At 51.5% G+C, this 23,904-nt stretch overlaps 1 protein-coding gene across 4 annotated transcripts in view; it reads right to left on the bottom strand.

The window, feature by feature from the left end:
• The window catches only part of PIK3C2B (phosphatidylinositol-4-phosphate 3-kinase catalytic subunit type 2 beta), a 72,259-nt gene that overhangs the window by 17,726 nt on the left and 30,629 nt on the right, over positions 1–23,904 (bottom strand). For all 4 annotated transcript variants that reach the window (XR_009210751.1, XM_058430578.1, XM_032137155.2 and 1 more), the window contains 17 exons: positions 23,657–23,777; positions 20,158–20,269; positions 19,932–20,011; positions 19,488–19,551; positions 17,326–17,472; positions 16,637–16,670; positions 15,464–15,659; positions 14,283–14,405; positions 9,784–9,951; positions 9,117–9,228; positions 7,351–7,493; positions 5,870–6,058; positions 4,233–4,326; positions 3,656–3,750; positions 3,003–3,183; positions 2,111–2,218; positions 1,059–1,151 (listed from right to left, as the gene is read on the bottom strand). Coding sequence is in view for 3 of the 4 variants with exons in the window: in XM_058430578.1 (XP_058286561.1) it covers positions 1,059–1,151; positions 2,111–2,218; positions 3,003–3,183; positions 3,656–3,750; positions 4,233–4,326; positions 5,870–6,058; positions 7,351–7,493; positions 9,117–9,228; positions 9,784–9,951; positions 14,283–14,405; positions 15,464–15,659; positions 16,637–16,670; positions 17,326–17,472; positions 19,488–19,551; positions 19,932–20,011; positions 20,158–20,269; positions 23,657–23,777 (2,060 nt within the window). In the remaining variant the exon portion in view is untranslated. The remainder of the gene's footprint in view (positions 1–1,058; positions 1,152–2,110; positions 2,219–3,002; positions 3,184–3,655; positions 3,751–4,232; positions 4,327–5,869; positions 6,059–7,350; positions 7,494–9,116; positions 9,229–9,783; positions 9,952–14,282; positions 14,406–15,463; positions 15,660–16,636; positions 16,671–17,325; positions 17,473–19,487; positions 19,552–19,931; positions 20,012–20,157; positions 20,270–23,656; positions 23,778–23,904) is intronic.

The following is a 23,904-nucleotide window of genomic DNA, read 5'->3' as shown; positions in this document are numbered from 1 at the left end:
GCTCTCAGGTCTCCCAAGTGCTCAACTTTGGCCCTAAACTAACAGTGACAGGGAGTTCCCCAGCCTCAGACCCCTGACGTACTCACTCAGCTCACACCAGGTCAAAGATGGCCCGGGAAGCTTCCAGTTTGCCCATGTGTTGTTCCAGCTTGTCCCTCAATCCCATGGCCCCATCTGAATTAAATCCACGGTCTGCTTCTGCATGCAGCCCCTCTGACCATCGGGCCTTTTTTTTTTTTTGAGACAATGTCTCACTTTGTCACCCAGGCTGGAGTGCAGTGGCACGATCTCGGCTCACTGCAACCTCTGCCTCCCAGGTTCAAGTGATTCTCATGCCTCAGCCTCCCAAGTAGCTGGAATTACAGGTGCCTGCCACCACGCCCAGCTAATTTTTTTATATATATATTTTTAGTAGAGATGGGGTCTCACCATCTTGGCCAGGCTGGTCTCAAACTCCTGACGTCAAATGATCTGCATGCCTCAGCCTCCCAAAGTGCTGGGATTATAGGCATGAGGCACCACACCCAGGCCATCAGGCCTTTTTTAAACTTGAACGTTTACACTTTGGATTTGGAACTTGCGCATAGCAAATATATAAGTTACTAAGTCACATGCATGTATTTTGTCTCCCCCATTAGATTATATGCTCTGAGACTATCATTTACTTCTCAGAATTGTGGATACATCAGAGTTAGAAGGGACCTTAGGGTTCATCTAGTTGGACCTGCACCTGATATATTAATTTCCTCTTCAGCAGCCCTGTCATATGGCATTCAGCCTCTGCCTGAATACCCGAGGGACAAGCGGATCACCACCTTACCCAACCCATTGTTGAGGGAGCTCTGCCTCCTAGAAAGCACTTCAGGATATTGAGCTGCCAGTTGCCTCCCTATACCTAACACTCTGTTCTTAGGCCTCTGGGGCCATGCAGAGTCGTCTTTCCTACATTAAGACAGCATGGAACAGTGGGAAGAGAACAACCCAGGGGCTACTTAATGCCACTCTAGGCTGCCTCCTTCTCTCTCCCACCCTGGTCCACCAGGCTTAAGTATTCTCACCTTGAAGATGACACGGATGTTCTCACCCAGGGGATCCACATTTTGGAAGGAGAGTTTGAGGGGGACAGCATTGGAGTTGAAGTAGGAACAGTCCTGCCACAGTGAAAAGGATAGTGATGAGGGTCAGAGTGGCCCGTGCCAGGAAAGGAAAACCACCTCTCCACTTCAGACCAAGATGCTGCCTCCCTGCTGCTGCCGGGTCCACCCAAGACCTGCTCACTGTTTCTTCCGGATTTCCCAGGAACCCAATTTCCTTCCTTCTCTCGTTAAAGAGTCATCATCCCAATTCAGTTTGTTATGACCTCAGCTCCAGCACTTAACCTCCCATCCTGTTAGTTCATTCTGCACACAACTTACTAGTTGTGTGACCTCTGGTAAGTCACATGTCCCATCTACACCTCAGTTTACTCCTCTGTAAAAGGGGACTCCCAATAGTACCAACGTCCTAAGAGTTGTGAAGATGAAATGCCATAACCAACATCAAGCACTCAGAACAGGGCCGGGCACAGAGAGTGCTCAGTAAATGACAGCTGCTATCACCACCACCCCCCCGACTTCATCTCCAACATCATCAGAGAAAGACACCTGCCCAGCCGCCCAACCTCCAACCCAATTCCTCTACCCTGCAAGCTGTCAGGCTTCTAAAAGTCCATACACATTTAGGAATGGGAAGAGGCCACAGATATGCCTTTCTTCCTAATCTCTCTCTTATTTTATGGCTTATATGGCGATGCTCACCTGTGCCCATACCCCAGTCTGTGCCCTCATTCTGTCTTTAAGTAGAGTTCACAGCCCCTCTGCATCTGGTTTCTCCTTTCTATTTCTGCCATGTGTGGATAGAGGAGAGACAGGATAACATAATCCTCACCATGTTGCATGGGGGTGAGCTGAGACCCCTGAGGAAAAGATGCTAGGCCAAGACCACATGGTAAGTCAGCAACGTACTGACGCCCAGACAACTCAGCTCCTTGCCCTTGAGTGCCTGGTTAGTGAGGACCTCACGTCCACTGAACTCTCCCACTCTGAGAGTCCCAAATCTACCAGTCACTCACCCTGGGCACGATTCCCTTAACCAGCAGACTGGGGCTGAGTGGCAAGCGGCACGAGCCATTGAGGGCAAAGAACTGCTTCACCTCCTCCAGGCCCATGCGGAGGATTCCCTGGAAAGAAGGGGAGGAGTACAGCAGGGGTGAAATGGAGGGTCCATACTGAGAACCAGACCTCTCCCAGGGGTGGGTTCTCAGTAGTAGTCGGTATGAAAACTACCCCCTGAGAAGTGCGGACACCCTCCAGAAGATCCTTAAGGAGGAGGACCCCCTACACCCCAGCCTGGGACAGTACACTAACAGCAAGACCAAATAGCTCTAGAGGGGAGCAGATGGCAGAACAGCATGAAGCAGGCCACAGTGCACAGAGAGGGCAGGCTGTCTCTCAAGGGGGAAGAGCTATTTAGGCTTCTGCCAAGAAAAGCTAATAATCTGGATGTTGATACAAAATCTCTCAATTTTTAAATGTCATTAACCAGGAACGCTGCTGGCTGGTTATAATGCCTTCGTACAAACAGATAAAGGTGTCCTCTCTGGGTAGCATCAGGCCTGAGCCGTGGGTCACAGCATGGTGAACAAAACATGGCTGGATTTCAGCCCTCACTTGCCCCTTCTGGCTGAGTGCTCTTGTGCAGTGAACAACTTACACAACTGTGCTTAGCCTTTAAAACAAACAGCTAAATAAATTTCAATATTTTACAGGACAAACACACACATCCACGGGCTGTATCCAGCTTGTGGACTGCCCGTTTACGGCCTACAGGTTCCAGAGTCATCTGCTCCCAGCTCCAAAATCAAAAATCATCACGTGGAATCTTGTTGTTCAGGATTCCTAAGAAGAAACTGGCTGCCAAAGCCCTGGATGAGAAATGGGTAGAGGCAGCCTCACCCCACTAACCTGTCTTGCAGATGGGGCTGCCTCTCGGACCTGCTGGGCCAGTTTGGCCAGGGCATTGACAAGCCAGCACTGGCGGTTAAACTCCTCTCTCAGCCCCTTGCCACAGCAGCACAGTAAGGCTGCCAGCAGATACTGGTAGCGGATGCTGAACTGAGAGTCCTTGAGGCCGTCCTTTAGCAACCTGCAAGACAGAGGGAGTCGGGAGTCGGGGCACTCCAGGGATCAAAGGCAAGGGTACAGGGGGAGACACAGTCAGGCCCAGCTCCAACTCACTGCAAAACCCACCCTGAACTCGGGAGGGAAAATACACTCTGTATGTATGGCTTATATGGAGATGCTCACCTGTGCCCATACCCCAGTCTGTGCACTCACTCTGACTTTAAGTAGAGTGCACAGCCCCTCTGCATCTTGTTTCTCCTTTCTATTTCTGCCATGTGTGGGTAGAGGAGAGATAGGATAACATAATCCTCACCATGTTACAGGGGAGTGAGCTGAGACCCCTGAGGAAAAGATGCTGGTCCAAGGCCACAGGGTAACTCAGCAACATACTGAAGCCCCGACAACCCAGTTCCTCACCCTTGCGTGCCTAAGAGTGAAATACTCCTACGTGAAAGACACAGGGCTACCTCCCACTTTTCTACATGCAGTTTTACCAGAAGAAGTAGTGAGTCACTCTCAAGTCAGACACAGCTCGTTTCAGGAGGAAGCGCACCAACGGGCTGTCCAGGTAGCACTCATACTTCAGGGCCTGTTTCGGAGAAAGGGAGAAAGAGAATATGAAGCTTCATTAACTGCCTGTAACCTACACCTATTATTATTGCACTGGGATCTCTGGTTTCTTTTTCTTTTTTTTTTTTGAGACGGAGTCTTTCTCTGTCCCCCAGGCTGGAGTGCAGTGGCGCAATCTCGGCTCACTGCAAGCTCCGCCTCCCAGGTTCCCGCCATTCTCCTGCCGCAGCCTCCCGAGTAGCTGGGACTACAGGTGCCCGCCAACACGCCCGGCTAATTTTTTGTATTTTTAGTAGAGACGGGGTTTCACCATGTTAGCCAGGATGGTCTCGATCTCCTGACCTCGTGATCCGCCTGCCTCGGCCTCCCAAAGTGCTGGGATTACAGGCTTGAGCCACCGCGCCCGGCCGTGATCTCTGGTTTCTAAGGGGCAGAATGCAGACTCACTTGGGATATTGGGGATGGGACCAGCAAAACTGGAGGGAGGACCAATCCACCCACCTGTACCAGCTGGGGCAGGTAGTCCAGCAGCTCAGCATCTGAGAGTGAGCCAATCCACTGCACAGCCATACGACGCACCTCCTGGTCCGGGAAGCTGCAAAACAGAGCCCATTGCCCTGACAACCTAGCTGCAGATTGAGAAACAGCTGTGAGCCAAGCACCCTCACGCTTGGGCTTCAGAGGCACGGAGAAAGAAAATGCAATGGCCCTAGATTCTGCCACAGTCACTAGAAGAATCCTTAGCACCTTCCCTGGATAGCAACCCTTGGGAACGAGCCTTCTTCATGGTCAGAGTCTACCTTGAGCCATGGGGGAACAACTGGGTAACCACTCTCACTCCTTGGATGATTTAAAGAAAATGGGACAAAGTCCTCAACCCTACTCCAAAGATTTCTCCCTTGACTCCCACTGTGCCAGAAATCCCCACCATTGGAGGGCCCTGATGTGGGTAAAAGCATTATTTTGTCTTGGTAACATCCTTTAATGCAAAATGTACCACACAAATAACAGAAAATCACAGAATTTTATATAAGCCAATAAACCCTGGCAGAATTAGTTTAGCAGAGATTAACAAAACCATTGGCTCAAAAACTCCTTAAGGCAGATCACATGAATAGGTACATTTTGATTACTGAGAGTGGTGAGAAATAAGCAGGAAATCCTGGGTACCTTCTAGAAAAGTCAGCCCTAACAGATCTGAGACTAGAAGGCTTGGGCCCCAAAGGAACCCTTCAAGAGAAAGAGGGAATGGGCAATGGTTAAAATAAAACTAAGTAATAAGGAGTTCAGTTACACAGGTGTATGCATTTGTCAAAACTCAGCCAATGTACAGGTAAACTTTGGGTATTTGCTTATGTATAAATGTTGCCTCAAAAGAAAAAAAAAAAAAAACAGAACAAACATGGTGCTCTAGTTAATGATGTGCATGCCAAAGCAGGGAGTTTAATGGTGTCTGTAATTTACTTCAAACTGTATAAAAAGGCTGGGCATGGTAGCTCACACCTATAATCCCAGCATTTTTGGGAGGCCAAGGAGGGAGCATTGCTTGAACCCAGGAGTTCGAAACCAGCCTGGGCAACATAGTGAGACTTTATCTCTACAAAAAAATTTTAAAAATTAGTCAGGTGTGGTGGTGTGCAGTGTGCACTTGTTGCTCCAGCTACTTGGAGGCTGGGGCAGGAGGAGTGCTTGAGCCCAGGAGGTCGAGGCTGCAGTGAGCCATATGCATGCCACTGCACTCCAGCCTGGGTGACAGAGCAAGACCCTGTCTCAAACAAAAAATAAAATAAAATAACAAAGCATAAAAAATAAGATGGATAGATGGATGGATACAGAGATGGATAAATGAAATGTATGCAATCCAGCACACAGAGCAAATGCTAACGATAGAATCTAGGTGGTAGGCACATGGGTATTCACTGTACAATTTTCAATTTTGTTGTATGTTTGAAAAATGACAATATAACATTGGGGGGGAAAATGAGAAAGAAAAAGCAAAAAGGAGAAATGGAAAATCCCTGAATATCCACACCCACTTTACCATTTTCCCCAGGACTGGCTCAGATCAGTGATGGGCAGTGTCGTGCCCTGGCTTCTACAAGGACACATGGTCAGAAAAGGCGGATGTTACAACTCACGTGGCATGCAGGAGCCCCAGGGCATCCTGGTGGTTCATGTGGGTCCACTGCTCCAGGAGAGCATAGATGTCAGGCAGGCAAGCCCACTCCCAGCTGGGGGCGCTGGCGAGCACCAAGGGGAGAGAGCTCACCTCGGAGTGGCAGTAATATCGCTTCTCCCACAGGCGCTTCTTGTCAGCATCAGTGAGCCTGGCAGGCACACGGAAAGGAGAAGGTGGTGGGAGGGTAGGGGGCAGTGGGAGAGAACAGCGTCAGCCAGGGGGTGCAGCCCTTAACCTCAAGGGAGTGCTGCACACACTGCAATTCAGTGGTTCCCCAAGCTTTGCTGCATATGACAGCCACTTGAGGGGCTGGGTGAACCCCCTCGCCATGCCTGGGTCACACCTGATACCAGTTAAGTCCAAATGGCTGGGGAAGCCAGGCATCGGTCCATGCCACAGATCACCAGGTGATTCCAATATGAATCAAAGTTCGGGAACCAGAGCCCAAATCCTATCTTTGATCCCAACTCAGGGACACCTTGGATGGAGACTGCATGGGCCAAGGGCACCGAATCTGTTACCCCTCCTGCGGATGCCCTGAGGGCACCACGCTCAAGTAGAACCACCAGAGGGCAGTGGTCCCCCAACACCAGGGTCTGGGCTGCTGAGAGGCCTCCTGGGGCCTCCAGGGACCAGCTGTCGGCTTTCAAGGACCTGCAGCTAATTGGGCCTTGCCTGAGATCAGGTGTCTAATGGGAGAAGGCAGCTGAGGGGCTAATGAAGTGTAGTCGGCAGAGTGGGGGAAGGGAGGTCTGTGGTCACTCAGCTACTCCAGCTACTTGGGGTGGACATCAGGGACAGAGATGAGCCCCATCTCTCTCTTGCCCCCCCACACACAACACACGCACAGGGCTGCGCAGGAGCCAGAGAGGTAAACAGAGAGCAGGCAGCGGAACCAGGTCCCTCCAGCTCCTCCAGTTCTATTCTCACCCCCTCCTTCTCCAATCCTGTGAAAGCAGCAGCCCCAAGGATGAGATCAGCCTGGACTCGCTTACCCGAGAGCTGCCAGCTTGCCTTGACACCTGATCCTTTTTGGAAAGTGACAGGGCCAGAAAAATTCAAAGGCTGTTGGTGTGGAAGGGGCAGGAGGTGAGAGCAAGAGGTGGGGGCAGGGTGGTGAGGCCAGCTGCCCCAGTGGACAGAAGGTAGTAGACAGCACATCTGGGATGTGGGGCAGAGCTCTGGTCCTCCTGGGTAGCTGAGTGTGGACCAAGTCCCTGGGGTGGGGACTTGGGTATTCTCAGATCTAATTTCCTGACCTTGACCTCTCCACTTTTCCTAGTGTCAGCTGATGGAGAAAGGCCTGGGGGCTGCCTCCACTTCCTGCTGAGGTGGCAACGCCCACCCCTTCCCACCTCCACTCCCAAAGCAGGAGGACAGAGACTCAATGCTGGGAGGTCAGATGAATCCTGACAGATTCAGTGGGGGCCCGGGTCTCACCAGTACAAGGACTGCTTCTGCATGATGTCTTTAAGCTTGCGCTGGTCTTCTTCCCGGAGGCTGCCAAACTCATAGCGGGGGCTGAACTTGTCTCCAGGGGGGCTGGTGAACTTGATGTCAAAGGCCGAGGTGGGGAAGTCAATCTGGGGGATGAGATCAGTGATGTGAGGAGAGAAAACAGGCAGCGTGTGTGGACTCCCAGCTTCTTTCTCTCACCCCAGCATTCCAGCCTTGTCCCTCCCTCACTTTCCCTCAGGTTCTTTGTAAAATAGCCCAGTTAGACTTGGTGATCTCTAAAGTCCTTTCCAGCTATAACTCTCAGCAAAAAATGAGAGGGAAACATAAAGAGAAAAAGAATGGACATGTGAGGAAGAGGTTCGGTGGAGATGCACCTTGGTGAAGGGTGAGGGGACAAGCCCCAGCCAGAACTCTGAACAGAGGTGTCACCCAGCTGAAACACGGGGTGCATCCAGGCTGAGTCTGGGGAGCCTTCCATGGGGTGCCAGAGGACACTGCTGCCAGAGGGGAGGCAAGACCACACACTGGGAGAAGGCCCTGGGACACTGGGTCCCTACTCTATGCCACCAGATGTTCATCCTACTAAAGTATCAGAGCTGAGTGAGCCAAGTCTCCAAAGGATGTCTACTTTCTTTCATTCAACAAGCTCATTTATTTATTCATTTATTTATTTATCTTGAGACAGAGTCTTGCTCTGTCACCCAGGCTGGAGTGCAGGTGTGTGATCTCAGCTCACTGCAACCTCTGCCTCCCGGGTTCAAGTGCTTCTCATGCCTCAGCTTCCTGAGTACCTGGGATTACAGGCAGACACCACCACACCCAGCTAATTTTTGTATTTCTAGTAGAGACAGGGTATCCCCATTTTGGCCAGGTTGGTCTCGAACTCCTGACCTCAAGTGATCCCCCCACCTCAGCCTCCCAAAGTGCTAGGATTACAGGTGTGAGCCACCGCACCCAGCCTTGTTCAACAAATATCTATTGAATCCTAACATGTGCCAGGCATTTTCTAGAGTCTGGGCATAAAGTAGTAAATAAGACAGACAAAAATTAGCCAGGCGTGGTGGTGTGCGCCTGTAGTCTCATCTAGTCGGGAGGCTGAAGTGGGAGGATGATTTGTGCCTGGGAGGCAGAGGTTGCAGTGAGCCAAGATTGTGCCATTGCATTCCAGCCCGGGTGACAGAGATCCTGTCTCAAAAAAAAAAAAAAAAAAAAAAAACCTGCCTCAGGGAGCTTTCATTCTATGTCAACATTCATACTCCATACCAAAGTATCCCATAACCACAAGAAGGGGAAGCTGGGAACTGAGAACTACACCTTGGGCATGACCAGCTCCTCGTCTTCTCCCTGGAGAATAGGTCCATCCTGCCAAAGCACTGAGTCACTGGCAGGGGGAAAGGTGTCCCCTCAGGCCCCAAGAGGGCACAGGTCAGGTTTGATCAGACTTAGAAGTATGAAGATTCAATACAAGGGACTCAGAAGCTGAGCTCTGAATGCAGAGGGTCTCAGATCCCATCTTCAGGCTCCGCGAAATCAATTTAACCTCCAGGAGATGGGAGATGGATACCCTACAGCTCACCTCACAATCCGCATCTAACCATATTCCCTCAGTTGCTTCAGTCACATCATCCTCCCATGCTTGAAGTTCTAGCACTCTCTCCTGCTGTCCCAGCCCAAATCTCCAGGAGAAAAACGTAGAGTTGACTGGAATGGTCTTGCTGGTGAGTGGGAGGGAAGGGCTAAAGCCTCACCTGCAGGATGACACTGTCTGGCTGGTGGAAATTAGGTGCACTCCAGCGGGCACTGGGGTTTTCCTGTGTTGCTGGCCATAAACCCAAAAGCTTCCGGCCACAGGTCAGGACCCTAAGAAGGAGGGAGAGTGGGAAGAGCCGCTAAAATGGCTAAGCAGAGATTATTTCTCCTGCTCCCCCAATCCAAAAATCTGCCTTTTCTGTTTGAAGCCACCATCCAACTCCCCTCTCTCATTCTCCCCATACACCATAGCCTCTTCCTTCTACCAAGTCCTGTAAAAGCTCACGCCCTCCAAGAGGACTTGTGAGCTAACCACACCGTGGTCTGGATGACTTGGTGGCAGGGATGTCTTCGTGAGGTGGGGAGGCTGGGCTAGATGACCTCTAAGGTTCTTCCAATGACAAAACCGGATGATCTATTACCCAAGCATTGCTTTTCCATGTATCCTCAACATGGTCCTGTGCCACCAGAACCACTCAGTGGCTCTTGGTTACATCAATAGTCCTGGCCACCAGTTCTGTGCTTGGGGATCCTCTGGACTTCACCAGTGAGCCCCATATGGCCAACTCTCCCAAGGTGCACTGGCCAGTGCAGCAGCCAGGCCCCTTTCTCTGTCCCCCTCCTCCCCTTCCAAGGCCAAGAAGCTGTACCCTGGGGCTCACATACTGCCTGAAGTTGAAGAGTGGGGTAGTGACCCAGCCCAGGGCTTCAGGCACCCGCCGCTGCTTGTTGGCCTCCGAGGAGCTCCCCGGTGGGGGGATGGGCAGAGCATAGAGAGTGGCACACAGCAGTGTCTCCCGAGGCAGCCGGTTCACCTGCACTGGGAAGCAGATCCTATGGAGGACAGGAAGTCAGATTAGGAGGGGCCACTCCTGTGGCTTCAAGCAACAGGTGGCCCAGGAAGTCAGGCTGAGGCTGAGGCTGAGGCTACAGCCTCCCTCTCGGGGTTCAGACACACTCCCTGAGGAAGCCCTCCTCCTGCAGAACCAGGAGAGGTCCCAAACTAGGCGAAACCCCCACTGGATGTTCCCAGAAGCACAATGTGGTGTCCTTGGAGCTTTGCAGTAGAGTGAGGCAAACATCCTGATTTTGAGGCTACCCATGGTGCCTGGACAGAACTTGCTTAGCACAGCCACCTCAGAGTTCAGGTGATGACACGTCCCATGTTGTCAGTCTTGCTCCTTTCCTTGTTTTAGAATTTCTGCAGAGCATCCACAAAGCTACTCCTTTTGTCCTCCTTTTCCATTTGACAGTCCCCATCCCTCCCCCACTTCTTGCTGCTGAGAGCCACCAGGAAGAAGCACCATGTTCTCTGCCCTCGGTTCACCCTCCCCCACAGCCCTCTCACTTGTCCTCACAGGAGTCCCCTTCACCCAGCCCCAGGGACACACGATAGGTTTTTCTCATCCCCACTCCCAAACAGATTCAAAGCCAAAGGGACAAAGAGGAGGGGTTTCTCCAAGTCCCCCAGTGGTGAGAAAGCCAATGGCAGGGCCAAGAGAACTGAGACACATAAGCCCCACCACTATTCAAGCCCATAAGTTCTCTCCAGGTCTCTCAGTCTGAATCACACCTAGCCACTCCCTCTAAGCTCAGGATAAGGAACTGCTGGGTGGGGTGAAGTACACAGGGGAGGGGAGCTGTGGAAAGGCAGGGAGGACCCACGTTACCTTTCAGGGAAGCTGTCCCTGGGCCAAAGTCCATACTGTCACACCCTCCTGGCCAGCCCAGGGCCCAGCAACTTCTATGCCAGAGGGCACAGAGGCAGGGCGGCCACCCCCAAGGTTAGCTGCTTCATGATAAAGCAGCCTGTCTCCACCGCTGTCCTCCAGAGGAATCTCCACCTAAGTGAGGCACTCCCTCCAGCCCACCACAGACTGGCAGAGCCCTGCTCTGTCCCAGCTGCCTCTACCCTGGGGGCCCACAGCTATAATTAGGGCCCCTCCAGCAGCCAGCAGACATGCCAGGCCAGGGCTTGGCTAGAGGTGACAAAGCATGGCTGCTGAGCCTATTTTGAGAGTTAGCTGATCCCTGGACCGCTACAGTGGGGCAGAGAATCAGCTGACCCCATAGCAAAGGGGAGAGGGAGCTGGTCCTGAGCCCTTTCTTTTCACCCAAGGAAGAAGCTTCCAGCTTCATGTCTTAAGGAAAAGGGGAGTGAGAAGACTTTATGAGTGAAACCAGAGTGAGCCAAGGCCCTCTTCCCTTCAGTCCTTGGGTATATCTGGTATTCCACAACCTCTCCCACAGACCTTCACCCAGGGCTGGTCAGGATAATCATTACGTTGGCTGTGGCCCTTACCTTCCTCCCTGAGAAACCCCTCTCCTTCCTGCAGCCCATTCAACATCATATCACACAGGCTGCCTCCTCCAGGAAGGATTCCTGGAATATGCTGGTTGGCTCTAGTCCTGGTTCCGCCACTCACAATCCTGGGCAACTTAACTCCCATCTCTGTGCCTCAGTTTCTCATCAGGGAAAAGGGGAACATAGCTTCACTTGCATGATGTGTGTGCACACTGTGTACTTTTTGCTATGTGACGCTGTGGTTACTGCACTGGCACTGGCTTATACAGATAGTATTTTCATGCGCACGTATCCCCATGTATCAGCCAGTTTGTCAGTCACTTGGAACAGAGAAACCGAAACCAAGAGGGCTCCCCAGCTAAGAAGCCTGTGCCAAGTACTTTATTTACAGTGTCCTAACTGCTCCTCAAACAATCCTGTAGAGTAGGCCCTATTATCGCCACCATTCTAGGTTGAAAGACCTGCCGGAGGCTGCAACTACGATAGGAAGGAGAGAATGACTGGCCCAAAGCCTGTCCTCAGAACGCTGGCACGCCTTCCCCCAAATGTCCTGGTCTTGACCATGAAGGGCCAAGAAGTCTCATTCGGGGCATCTGGATGGGCAGCGCAAGATAATGCCCTTCACAAGGCTCTAGGCAGGGGACTGGCCCTTTAAAATTCAAGGTAGGGATCTCAGGGAACAAAATGAAACTCATGGGGCAGGCTGGGCTGCCTCTCTACCTCTGATACTGTATGAAAAAAGGATTTAAGCCCAATTTTTTAAAGTCCTCCTGGGCCAGAACACTGTACAGCACCCCATTTTTTTTTTTTTTTTTTTTGAGACAGGGTCTCGCTCTGTTGCCGAGGCTGGATGCTCACTGCAGCCTTGACCTCCCAGGCTCAAGTGATTCTCCCACTTCAGCCTCCTAAGTAGCTGGGACCGCAGGTGTATGCCACCACACTCGGCTAATTTTTTGTATTTTTTGTAGAGATTGGGTCTCCCTTGTTGCCCAGGCTGGTACCCCTTCTCTTGACAGCAGCAGGAATTGTGACCAAAAAATCCCAAGGGAATGGTGGAACTCGAGGGCCATTTAATGCAGCTATCCTCTGCCCGCAAGGAGTTTCTCCTGTCCTGGCAGTTGTTTGCTTAAGGACTTTTAATACACACCCTGTGTGCTTTTTTTTTTTTTTTTTAAGATAGGGTCTCACTCTGTTGCCCAGGCTACAGTGCAGTGGTGTGATCATGGCTCACTGCAGCCTCCACCTCCCAGGCTCAAGTGACTCTCCCACCTCAGCCTCTTAAGTAGCTAGGATTACAGATGCATGCCACCACACTCGGCTCATTTAAAATATTTTTTTAGTAGAGATAAGGCCTCTTTGTGTTGCCCAGGCTGGTCTCAAATTCCTGAGCTCAAGTGATCGTCCCGCCTTGGCCTCCCAAACTGCAGCGACTACAGGTGTGAGCCATCGTGCCCAGCCATATACACCTTTATTGCTCTAAGAATTACCTAAGTGTGAAGGGCATGAGAAAGGGTCCCTTTTCCCAGTCGTCCATCTGTAAAAGGACCCACCTCTTCCAGCATCTCCAGATTCTTCATCTACCTATTTTGCATCCTCGGCCTCCCCAGGACCCTCCCTCAGTCTCTTTAATCTGTGCTCCAAATACTTAGCTTGCAGTGCTGCTCTGCAAATGAGGACTCTAATATAGTCAGTGTGGGGAAGCAAAGCTGGGGGCAGCAAACAGGGGATTTTCTGACTGACTGGAAGGAAGGTAGAGCATAGCACAGACGAGGCACAGGGCAGGAAAACCCCTGCAGTGCCCCCATTCAAGCAAGGCACCCTCTCCTCCATTTCCTTCCTGCTTTGCTTGGCTGACGCCTACCTTCCTAACACCAAATTATTGTTTACATGTGGTGATTAATACCACCTTGTGCTTTTGGTTTCATATTTATATTTATAACCCACCTATCTCATTTTGATGCCATAACTGCCTCTGAGTGAAACAAATGTCCCCATTTCTCAGTTTGAGAAAATGAGGCACAGAAAGAATAGAGAGAAAGTAGTATTTGAGACAGAGCTAGAAATAGAGGCTTACTCCTGGGAATCCAAGCTCAATATTCTTTCTCTAGACAACCCTCCCTTCTCTATATATAAAGGGAAAAGCACAGTCTCCTCGCCATAGTCTACAGGAACTGAGGGAAGAAGGGAGAGGATGAGAAGCCCTCCAACTACTTAAACTCTTTAAGGGAGACAAGATCAAAAAATAAAGTATTATTAAAATTAACAACCAACATTTATATGTTTTTTATGGTTTACAAAGAGCCTTTATAGATACTTCTCATTGGATCCTCATGAGAACTTGAGAGGTGGTAATTATACTTGGCTCCTTTAAGAGTCAGAGAAGTGGAGGCCAGGCGCGGCAGCTCATGCCTGTAATCCCAGCACTTTGGGAGGCCGAGGCGGGCGGATCACGAGGTCAGGAGATCGAGACCATCCTAGCTAACACATGGAAACCCTATCTCTGCTAAAAATACAAAAATTTAGCTGGGCGTGGTGGCGGGCGCCTGTAGTCCCAGCTACTCTGGAGGCTGAAGCAGGAGAATGGTGTGAACCTGGGAGGCGGAGCTTGCAGTGAGCCGAGATCGCACTACTGCACTCCAGCTTGGGCAACAAAGCGAGGCTCCCTCTCAAAAAAAAAAAAAAAAAAAAAAGGAGTCAGGGAAGTGGAGACTCAAGAGGTTGAATGACTTGTCCAGTTAGGGTTAACAAGGAAGACTGGTTTTATCATTTGTCCTGGACTAGTTATCTGGCCCCAGGGATATTTCAGAGGCTGAGCAGGTCTGCAGTGACCTGGGCACTGGAGCCTGGGGGAAGGGCTTACTGCTGGTCCCAGATGATGAGGTGGAAGAGGTACTTGGAGAAGTGAGCTCTTCGGGTCTGCAGGGGGCTGCACAGCTCCTTGCCGCCGTGGCTGAGGCAGCATGAGAGGTAGAAATCTTCATAGCTACAAAAGAAAGGGAGCAGGTCAGGACACCCAGCTCCCAAAACCAATCACCCAAACCTATGCATCCCTCTAAGGCCAAAATCCATTTCCCCTGGTAAAACTCTCAGTCTGAGGGCTGTAACACGGGATCTCCAGATAGGACAGCCAAACTGGATGTAAGGAAATGTGCTCAGGCCAAAGCAACTCAATCTGGATTCCTCTGCTCGGTTTTAGGCTCCACGCTGAGCCTTGTGGTTTTTCTTTCTTTAATGGGAACCGGCCACCCAGCCTCTTTATAGAAAGCTCCAGCCCATTGAGTGTCTGTGTGTGCGTGCGTGTGTGTGCGCGCACGTGCATGCGCAAGTGAGAAGGGTGGGGGAGGAAGACGACATATGCCGACATGAATGCCAACACACGGGGGTCCCTGTGGCTCATGACAGGTGCCTGACAGAAGAGGTCAGAGAAGGCCCCGGTTTCCCAGGCTGCCTCCTTTGTTCTCTGCCAATCGCCCAGAGGAATACATTAAGTGAGGAACAAAGAGAGAAGGGGAAGGGGGTTGGGGAAAGGGGACTGGCAGGGGCGGGGTAGGGCCCAGTGCCTATTCCCTCAGGCTTTGGATGCTGGGGACCCAATAGAGGCGTTGAGGATTCTACCAGAAGAACATCCTCCTCCACCCACCCCTGCAGGCCTAGAGAACCCCAGACAAAGGGTCAATCCCACCTCCCCATCCCCTCCCACTGGCCAGGGAGCTGCACTCTATCTGGGAATCGGCCATCTGTTGCCACGTTTCCTTCCACTGGTCTTGGATCTGGAGGGGGCAGGGATGCAGAGGCAGCCAGCACCAAGAGGGAATAACAGGATCTTCTTCATCTCCTAAGGGACCTCCTCTCTCTAGGATGTTCCCAGCCCAAGTCCTCCTCGGGCACTTGGCTCATCCCCGCAGCCCCATTGCACCACAATGTCACACAATGCCACACATCCTAAGACTTAGGACAGTGGTATTACATGCAGATAGGAAAAAGCCCTGGTGGAAGTCAAACTCAGCTTGCTCCCTAGTGGCTACTCAGCCCTGGGCTCACCTGGTAGCCCAGATGATGGGGATGCGGTGGGTGGCATAGACAGTGAAGGCCAGGGACCCAGCGAAATGGCAGGCCTCCTGGACCAGGTCATGCTTGCGGCTCCCAGGCACTGCCGTCTGGAAGTCTGCGTTGAATGTGTTGCAGTACAGCTCCACCAGGTCCAAGATGGCAGCGGTCAGGGCTTCCACAACCTTCTCTGGGAAGGGAAGGGGTCAGAAGGGAAAGTCATGAGGCCTCCAGAAACCCTACCTTGTTGCCATGGCACTGGCTAGAATGGGATGGCCTAAGACAGTGGTCCCCAAATGCTAGTCAGTCTCTAATAGCTGTGACAAAGTTCACCCATCTGCGGTGAAATGAGAAAAAAGCAGAAGCGTGTCATGAGCTTTTCATAAAATGACAGTTATACAATGTTAAACATAATCCTTATTTTTACGTATTGCTACTTAGCATTAAAATGTCCTTTCTTTTAGGAAACAATGTTAATAATTATTGTCAGTTGCTTCAAAAAAGCAAAGGTCAAAAAAGCTTGGCCAAGTAAAAGGCTGCCAACTCTCTCTTGGTCCCCCAAATACTTTGGGGGACATTTTACTGGTCTATGAAATCCAAAAGACTGGGAATCACCATAAGAACCCCAGGGATGCCAAAACAAAAAACAAAACCAAAACAAAGGAATCCCAGGGATATAGGTCAGTCTTAGGGCAAAGTTCAGCTTGAAGGACACAACAGGGGAATCCTAGAAAAATCGTAGGGAAAATTCTTTCTCATCCTCTCCCAAGGCCCACTCTAAATCGGAAAGGTAACGAGTGTGAGCTGTTGGGAGAATAATCACAATCTACCCAAGTGGGAGGCTTCCCATCTGGATCACAGGGCTAGTGCTGCCACACCACCCCACTCCCACACTTCTACCCCCTCATCACCATCTCCCAGGGACACCAGGAGGAATGACTAGGAAAAATAATGAGAAAACACTTTGTGGAAAGAAATGTGCTCTCCAGCTGTGTCCACACCTCATATAGGAACACACACACACACACACACACACACACACACACACACACACCCCAGCCAAACTCCGACACATAAATCAAGGGGGCCAGGCAGAAAAAGGAATCTGGGCAGAGACTGCAGTTTTCAGCAGCCCGACTGGATGAAGATGGAGAGCAGTTCCCTTACCTCGGTTTTCCCTCACAGCCAAGACACTGGGATCCTGTTGGGAAAAAGAGGGAGGGGGAGCTTCAGGGCCATAGCCTTTTTCGTCACAGCTGGAAGAAGGGCTTTTCACAGCTGCGCTCATCTGGACCAGAATGGGCTGAAATGTGAGGAGCTGAGAATCTCCAGAGAGAATAGAGTAATGGTTTGTACCAGAACCGTATGATGGACAGAGTGAGCTGACAGAGGATAGCAATCATCGTGTCCACCCTTCTGAGATATCTCAACCCTCAGGCTACTCGGCTGCAGATCACGGTGCCTATGGTGCTGGCCCTGTCTGCAGAGCACATAGCCCCTGCTGGAGTCCCGGAGCCCCTGGCTCTAGAGAGATTTTCCTCCTGGTTTGTTTTTGCACCCTGATGGATATGCAGACTGTCAGGCAATGCCTTGGTGACTGTGAATAAAGCCTTTGCTGGCCTGGGCTCTCAACAAGCAGTCCCAGGTAGCTCTCCCTCAACCTCAGGAAGAGGAGACACACTTGGCATCCATTTTTGAAGAGCTCTTGTGGTTGAATTCCTTAAACATAAAAGGTGGAGGTGGAGAGAAGCCCCTTTTTAGTGAGTGAACACCTAAACACCCTAGCAACAGGCAACTCAGTTACCTGGCAGTATCCCTCTCCTCCTTCCCCCTGCTAGCACCCTGAGCCCCTTTACCTTCTGAATTTTAGGCTGCATGCGGGAGGGGCAGGGGGGCAGCTGGTTGAGAGCATTGGTGATCTCAGGGGTTTCCACGGCAGCCAGGGCGTTGCAGATGGCCTTGACGGACTGGACCACCCTGTCAGCCTTCAGTGGGAAGTCTCCCTGTGGGAGGTGGCACAGTGAGGCGGGCAGGCTCTGCTCTCATGCTCTTGGTCTCCAACCCCTCCCCACCCTAGTCTTTAAAGGAAAGCGTTGGGAAGAGTAGAGAGATTCATGATCCTCGGGGGTAAATGTGCAATACATTTTATTTTCAAATATTCAGCATCAGCAAATAATCTCTCCCACTGAATTCAATGGGCCATGCCCACATGCCCCAATTCTTTCAGCCCTTCCCCTTGAAGCTCCTCCTATTTCTAGCCTCTCTCTCTAGTTAGTCTACTTATACTATACACATATATACAGGGTCTCTCCCAGAGACCTGTAGAATTTCCAGACAGATCTCATCTCATTTCTACAGACATGCCACAGCCATAACCTCCCCTCTGCACTTTAGCTCCTGGAATTTTCTCATTTGGAATTCCCTCACCTGTCCAGCTCTGATTACCTATGTACATTTAAATCACAGAGCAGCTAAAATTCTACCTCCTGCATAACCCCGCCCCCCCCCAGCCAATCCCCTTCCTCTAGCATCCTCCAGGAGCCCTTAATTAATTTATTACCATCCTGTTCTGTCTACTAATAGCTTTGTGTTACTATTCAATTTTTCTAACAAGAATACAAGCTCCCCAAAGGCTATGACATTTTTTTTTTTTTTGAGACAGAGTCTTGCTCTGTCACCCAGGCTAGAGTGCAATGGTACGATCTCGGCTCGCTGCAACCTCTGCCTCCCGGGTTCAAGCGATTCTCTTGCTTCAGCCTCCTAAGTAGCTGGGATTACAGGCGCCTGCCACCACGCCCAGCTAATTTTTGTATTTTTCGTAGAGATGGGGCTTCACCGTGTTGGCCAGGCTGGTCTCGAACTCCTGACCTCAGGTGATCCGCCCACCTCAGCCTCCCAAAGTGCTGGGATTACAGGCATGAGGCACCGTACCTGGCCACGGCTACGACAATTCTTACACTTCTCTATCCATTGTAGCCACTAGCAAAGGACCAGACCAGCACAGCACAGGTGTTCAGAGAGCTTCCCCCGCGTCACTGGAAATGTTCAAGCACAGGCTGCCGGAGAAGGGATTCTGGCAGTGACTAGACATAATGCTGAACCCCTCAAAAAGGAAGCACTTTTGACTACTATTAACTGGATCAATGAGACAGGGATTGGTTTTTGTTTTGTTTTTTGAGATAGGGTCTCACTCTGTCATGCAGGCTGGAGTGCAATGGTGTGATCATAGCTCACTACAGCCCCAAACTTCTGGGCTCAAGCGATCCTCCACTTCAGCCTCCAGAGTAGCTGGGGCTACAGGTGTGTGCCACCATGCCTGGCTAACTTTCGTATTTTCTGTAGAGATGGGGTCTTGCTGTGTTGCCCAGGCTGGCCTTGAACTTTGGGGTTCAAGCAATTCTCCCACCTCAGTTTCCCAAAGGGTTAGGATTACGGGCGTGGGCCATCACTCTCAGCAAGGGATTGTTTTTGAAGATCACTGTCAGATTTTCTTTGGCGTTGTGACATTTAAGACAAATGTTGACTCTCATGGTTTTGAGGCTTGAGACTCTGCGTGAGTCCAAGTGGGGAGGGCTCTGGCCCTCCCTACATGTGAAACCTTCTACCTCCTGATGGTTTCCTACCTGCGATAACAGCAAAACAGAACCTCTGAAACCAGAGGTTTCTGACATTGCTCACAGGATGCATGCTCCAGTGTACATCAAGTGCAGCAGCTAGGGGGTGACAGCTCTAGGTTCCTTAGCTCTGGAGACATCCTACTCCAGAGAATGGGACTGGCGTGCAGTTTCCGACCTGCTTCTTCTATAGAGGAGCAGAATCCCTGACTACGCACTTGCCATTGCCCAACATCTAGTAGTCTTAGTTTGCCCATGAGTGAGGGGTTAAAAAGAAGTGCTCTGCCAACAGGTTTTCAGGCTCCACCCAGATCCCTCATAGTGCTGGGTGATCCCAGGAGGACTGGGGAAGGGGAGAGGAGGAACTTTCGGGCAGCAGGGCCAGCCCCTGGATTCGTACTCACATCAGCCAGCAGGAAGGCATCCACCTCATTGTGGTAAGTGTCAAACAGAAGACTCAGGGCCTGCCTGGGAGTTGGGGGCAGGGAAAAACCATAGGAGAGGTCATGAAAGACCCAGTGCCCCGGGAAACCCATTTTCTCCCTCCCTCTCCTCAGCTCACACTCTGATTTAAAGGAGTTCCCACTCTTTCTATATGTCCTGTGAAGACTGAAGGAAGGAGAGTCTATCATGCCACTTCTCGCCTGGAGAGAATGATGGCAAAGTTCCAGAGGGAAGAGAGATGAAACATGCCTGGAGTGGGGATCCTCCCTGATAAGATGTGGGGGCCCCAACCCCTGACACCTGCAAGAATCCCTTAGCCCTGGCAGAAAGACAAGCAGGCACATCTGATGGGATCCCTGCACAGTTCCTATTTGGAGCACATCCAAGATGGTGCCCACACTCACCTGCTGATGGTCTGCTTGACAGGCCTCTCTTGGAGATGGATGAGGTAGTTCAAGGTGGAGGGGCTCTGGTCATCATTCACCTGTGTAAGAAGTGACCTATTCAGAGAGGGGCAGTGCCCTTATCTCAGCTCAGCACTCCTACCCCCCTCCCACCTGATGTGTTCCATATTGTATTCCCATTCCACCTCCCCAGCCCTGGGCAACCCTCCACCACCCTCACACGAACCGTCCGGGCCAGGTCACTGCGCACAACCTTCTGCTCCATCAGCTGTAGCCGAATGTCAATGTCAAACTTGCGGCAGTATTGGATGTACTCATGACTGCCCAAGGCATGCTTGCTGGTAGGGTAGAGGGACAAGACCATTAGCATCCTGGGGACTCACTGGCAAGGGAGATGCATACCTTAGCCTTGGGGAGAGAGATACAGAAAGAAGGTTTAGGTAAGGGGGTAGTACCTGTGTTGTACCCTACTTTGGCTCCTAGAAAATGTCATGGTAGAACTTAGGAGAAGGAACAGAGGTCTATCTAAACAAAAGCCACCTAATATACTTAATCCTTGGTCGGTATAAATATTGACTCTCTTAGGTATTTATTATCCGTGTGGTAATCACTGGTTCACTCCAGGGCTGGGAACTGTTGAGGGGAGCGGGGAAACAGAGGCACATCACAGGGAGCAGTTGTTGAAGCCCTATCTTCTGGGCCTCTGTATAGGGGACAACCAGGAAGAGACATGTTGGAGTCCGCCTGTGCTCAGGCTCCAGAGTGGGAGCTCAGCGAGTGACCCCTCTTCCAATGCTACCAACTAGGGTGCTGAGGCCAAAAGAACTTGGGGCAAACCCACCAAGCCTCCAGATCAGTGTCCCCACCCAACTTCTTTTTCTACCTTCCATCTGTTGGCCCTGCCTGCTTGTGAATAACCTTACAAGTTTCTATGACTTCTTGAAAAGTCCCAAATGCATGCCAGTCCCACCTGCTCAAGCACCCATGTGTGAGACTCCCCCTTTCAGAGAGAAGGTGTGGGAGCCCTCGGCGATCCAACCTCTTCCTCTCTCCCAAATCACACCTTCATCAGCAAGGAAACCCAAGAGGAGGGGCAGAGGGAGAACTACCTCCAGGCCAGCACTGTAGGCCTGGGCCTGGCCTCAGCAGCTGGGTAACAGAAGCCGGAAAAGGACTTCCGGCCTCAGCAGCTGGGTAACAGAAGCCGGAAAAGGACTTCCTTCCTCAGCAGAGCTGGGAATCTAGGCCAGAAATGGAGAGGAGAGGACAGGAGCATAAGGGGGGCAATATGTGCAGAAGCTGGTGGAGGTGCAGGGCCCAGGGTCGTCTAGGTCCAACGAGGACTCGAATGAGGGGTTCTCCACATCCTGAGAGGACCAAATCTCCGATCTAGGCCCTCTCGGATCTAAGACTGAAGTGCAGCCAAAACCGGGAGGTGGTGAGGCTGAGCTGCGGGGCTGGGCCTGGTGGGAGAGCCTGGGAGGAAGGAAGAGTGTGGTGGGGCTGGGGGAGGTGGCAGGAAACCCAACCCTCCCACGGGACTGCCTCAAGGTTCTTATCTGAAAGCAGCCTGCATCCTGAACCCACTCACCCCCTCAGTATCAGCCCCTCCTGCCAGGCAGGGGTAGAAAATCTGAGGGCTTCCTTGGGAACTAGCAGATTTCTGGAACCCCCAGAGGGTCCTTTCCACCCCCACCCCAGGCAGTTGTCATGTGTTGGGGGTCTGGGGGCTGGGCCAGGAAACAGCATTGTGCTTTTCTGTTGGGTGGGAGTGGGGCTCCTGGGCCAGGAGTCATGGACACAGGTCCCCTGGGGACTTGCTTGATCTTCTCTGTGGAAGGCCTTCCTCTCTATGCATTCAAGTGAGAGTATGAGGGGTGTGATCTGAGGACCACCGACCCTGTCCCACCTCACTAAGAATATTTCACCTGAGTCTTGGCAGGAAGGTAGAACTTGACAGCTCCCACTACCTCCAGACCCAGGGGCTCCAGGATTTGGGGTGCTGCAAGGGAAATGGCAGTATCTGTGTAGCCCAGAGCCCTAGGACTTCTCTCCGTGGGCTGCTCCTTCCCTGCTGGTATTTACTGATTGCTCACAGGTCATTCTCACATTTCACCCTCACTGCAGCCCACAGAGGGCCCTAAGCATCAATCAGGCTTCACAACTAGTAAATGGCAAGTCAGAATTCAAACCTGTGTAATGGTGTCAGCAGGAGCTCCAACTTACCCACTATGTCCCCTTGTTCCCTTCTAACAGTGGCAGGCCACCTGGCACTCTCTCTGCCAGGCGACCCTGAGTCTAGGACCCCTCCTGTTCCTCTAGGGGAAAGTGTGTACATAAGTGAGTTTAAAGGTGGGGCACATTTGAAGGGTACCCTGGAGTTGTACCATACAGGACCCTGCCTCTTTCCTTTCCCTTAGCTTCCAGATGAGGAGGCAGAGGCCAGAAAGGAACCCACAACATCCCTAAATTTGAAATAAGCCCAGATAGCTGGGAACAGTGGCTCACGCCTGTAATCCCAGCACTTTGGGAGGCCAAGGCGGGCAGATCACCTGAGGTCAGGATATCGAGACCAGCCTGACCAACATGGTGAAACCCAGCCTTTATTAAAAAATACAAAAATTAGCTGGGCGTGGTGGCGCTCATGCCTGTAATCCCAGCTACTCAGGAGGCTGAGGCATGAGAATCGCTTGAGCCTGGGAGGCGGAGGTTGCAGTGAGCTGAGTGAGATGGTGCCACTGCACTCCAGCCTGTGTGACAGAGCAAGACTCTGTCTCAACAAAAGAAAGAAGCCCAGAAATGAATCTTCCATCCTGACTGCCAAATCTTATGTTCTAGACATAGATCAACCATCCTTGCATCTAGACCTGAATGTAAGAGAGAGAAAAAGCAAGCAGTGGCACTTATAGGGCACTCCTAAGAAGTGAGACACAGGTCTCTCCTTTCTCCATTCCCAAGACGTGCTTCCTCCAGGTGGACAGAGATTGGGGGCAGGAGTGGCTCTGAAGCCTAAGAGAGGAAAGCAGATCTTATCTGTCTGCTGTCACACAGGTGTACCATCTGAGAAGTGGTAACCTTGCCCCTGCCTCTCTTCCACTGCAGCCCTCCAGAGCCCAGGGTAGTGGAAAGGGGGTTGCCTCAGCTGGTCCACATCAGACTTTCCAGGGAGGCTGCTTTCCAGAGAGGGCACTGGACGGAGAGGAGCTGGAGGCACGCCTTTGGGAGGAGGATAACTAGCTGTACGGGCCAGCTGGGGAAAAGACTTGTTGGCAGGAGAATGGGGAGAGACAGTAATTGTAATTTCTCCCCTGGGCTCCACAAGGGCACTTCTGCCCAGTCCTTTTGCCCCAGCCATAAAAACACCAAATATAATCTAGAGCAGGAGATACAGCACTACCCATATAGTCTCCCCAAGCCCACCCCTCCCCACAAATACACACATCTCTCCATAAGCAGAATCTGCAAGCAGATATGACCTAGTCTTTGCCTAATCCCAGCTCCAAGCTCTTTCCACAGCAGACTTGGCTCAGGACGTCAGCCAACCCTGCTGGAAGACAGAGCTCCTGGGGAAAGTGCTACGTGGCCGAGAGTGTGCCCAGAAAGCAGGAGTCTTGACTGTGGAATTGGGGCGGAGCTGCCAGGCCGGTCCCAGCACCAATCCCATGAAGCCCCCTCACAGTCTTATTACCAGGAAGGCAGAGGCTACCTCCCACCCATTCACTCACTTCTGCAGGAACTCCTCCAGCCCACAGGGCTTTAGCACAAAGTCACCCACGTCCACATTCCTCAGGTCATCATGGGTGTAGCACAGGGTCTGGTAGATAAGCAAGTCTACAGTGGAGGAACCTGTGAAGGGTAAGGTAGGGGGAGCAATGATGATGGATGTCAAGGCAGATGGGTCTCAGTTTCCCCACCCTGATCCCCCTTCCCAGCTAAGTATTCTCCAGCACCATCAACAACCAGATAAAGCAGG

The sequence above is a fragment of the Hylobates moloch genome, unplaced genomic scaffold (assembly GCF_009828535.3).
Source record: "Hylobates moloch isolate HMO894 unplaced genomic scaffold, HMol_V3 SCAFFOLD_18, whole genome shotgun sequence".
Classification (NCBI taxonomy): domain Eukaryota; kingdom Metazoa; phylum Chordata; class Mammalia; order Primates; family Hylobatidae; genus Hylobates; species Hylobates moloch.
Note: the sequence above shows the minus strand (reverse complement) of the source record. Positions and strands in the feature narration are given on the sequence as shown.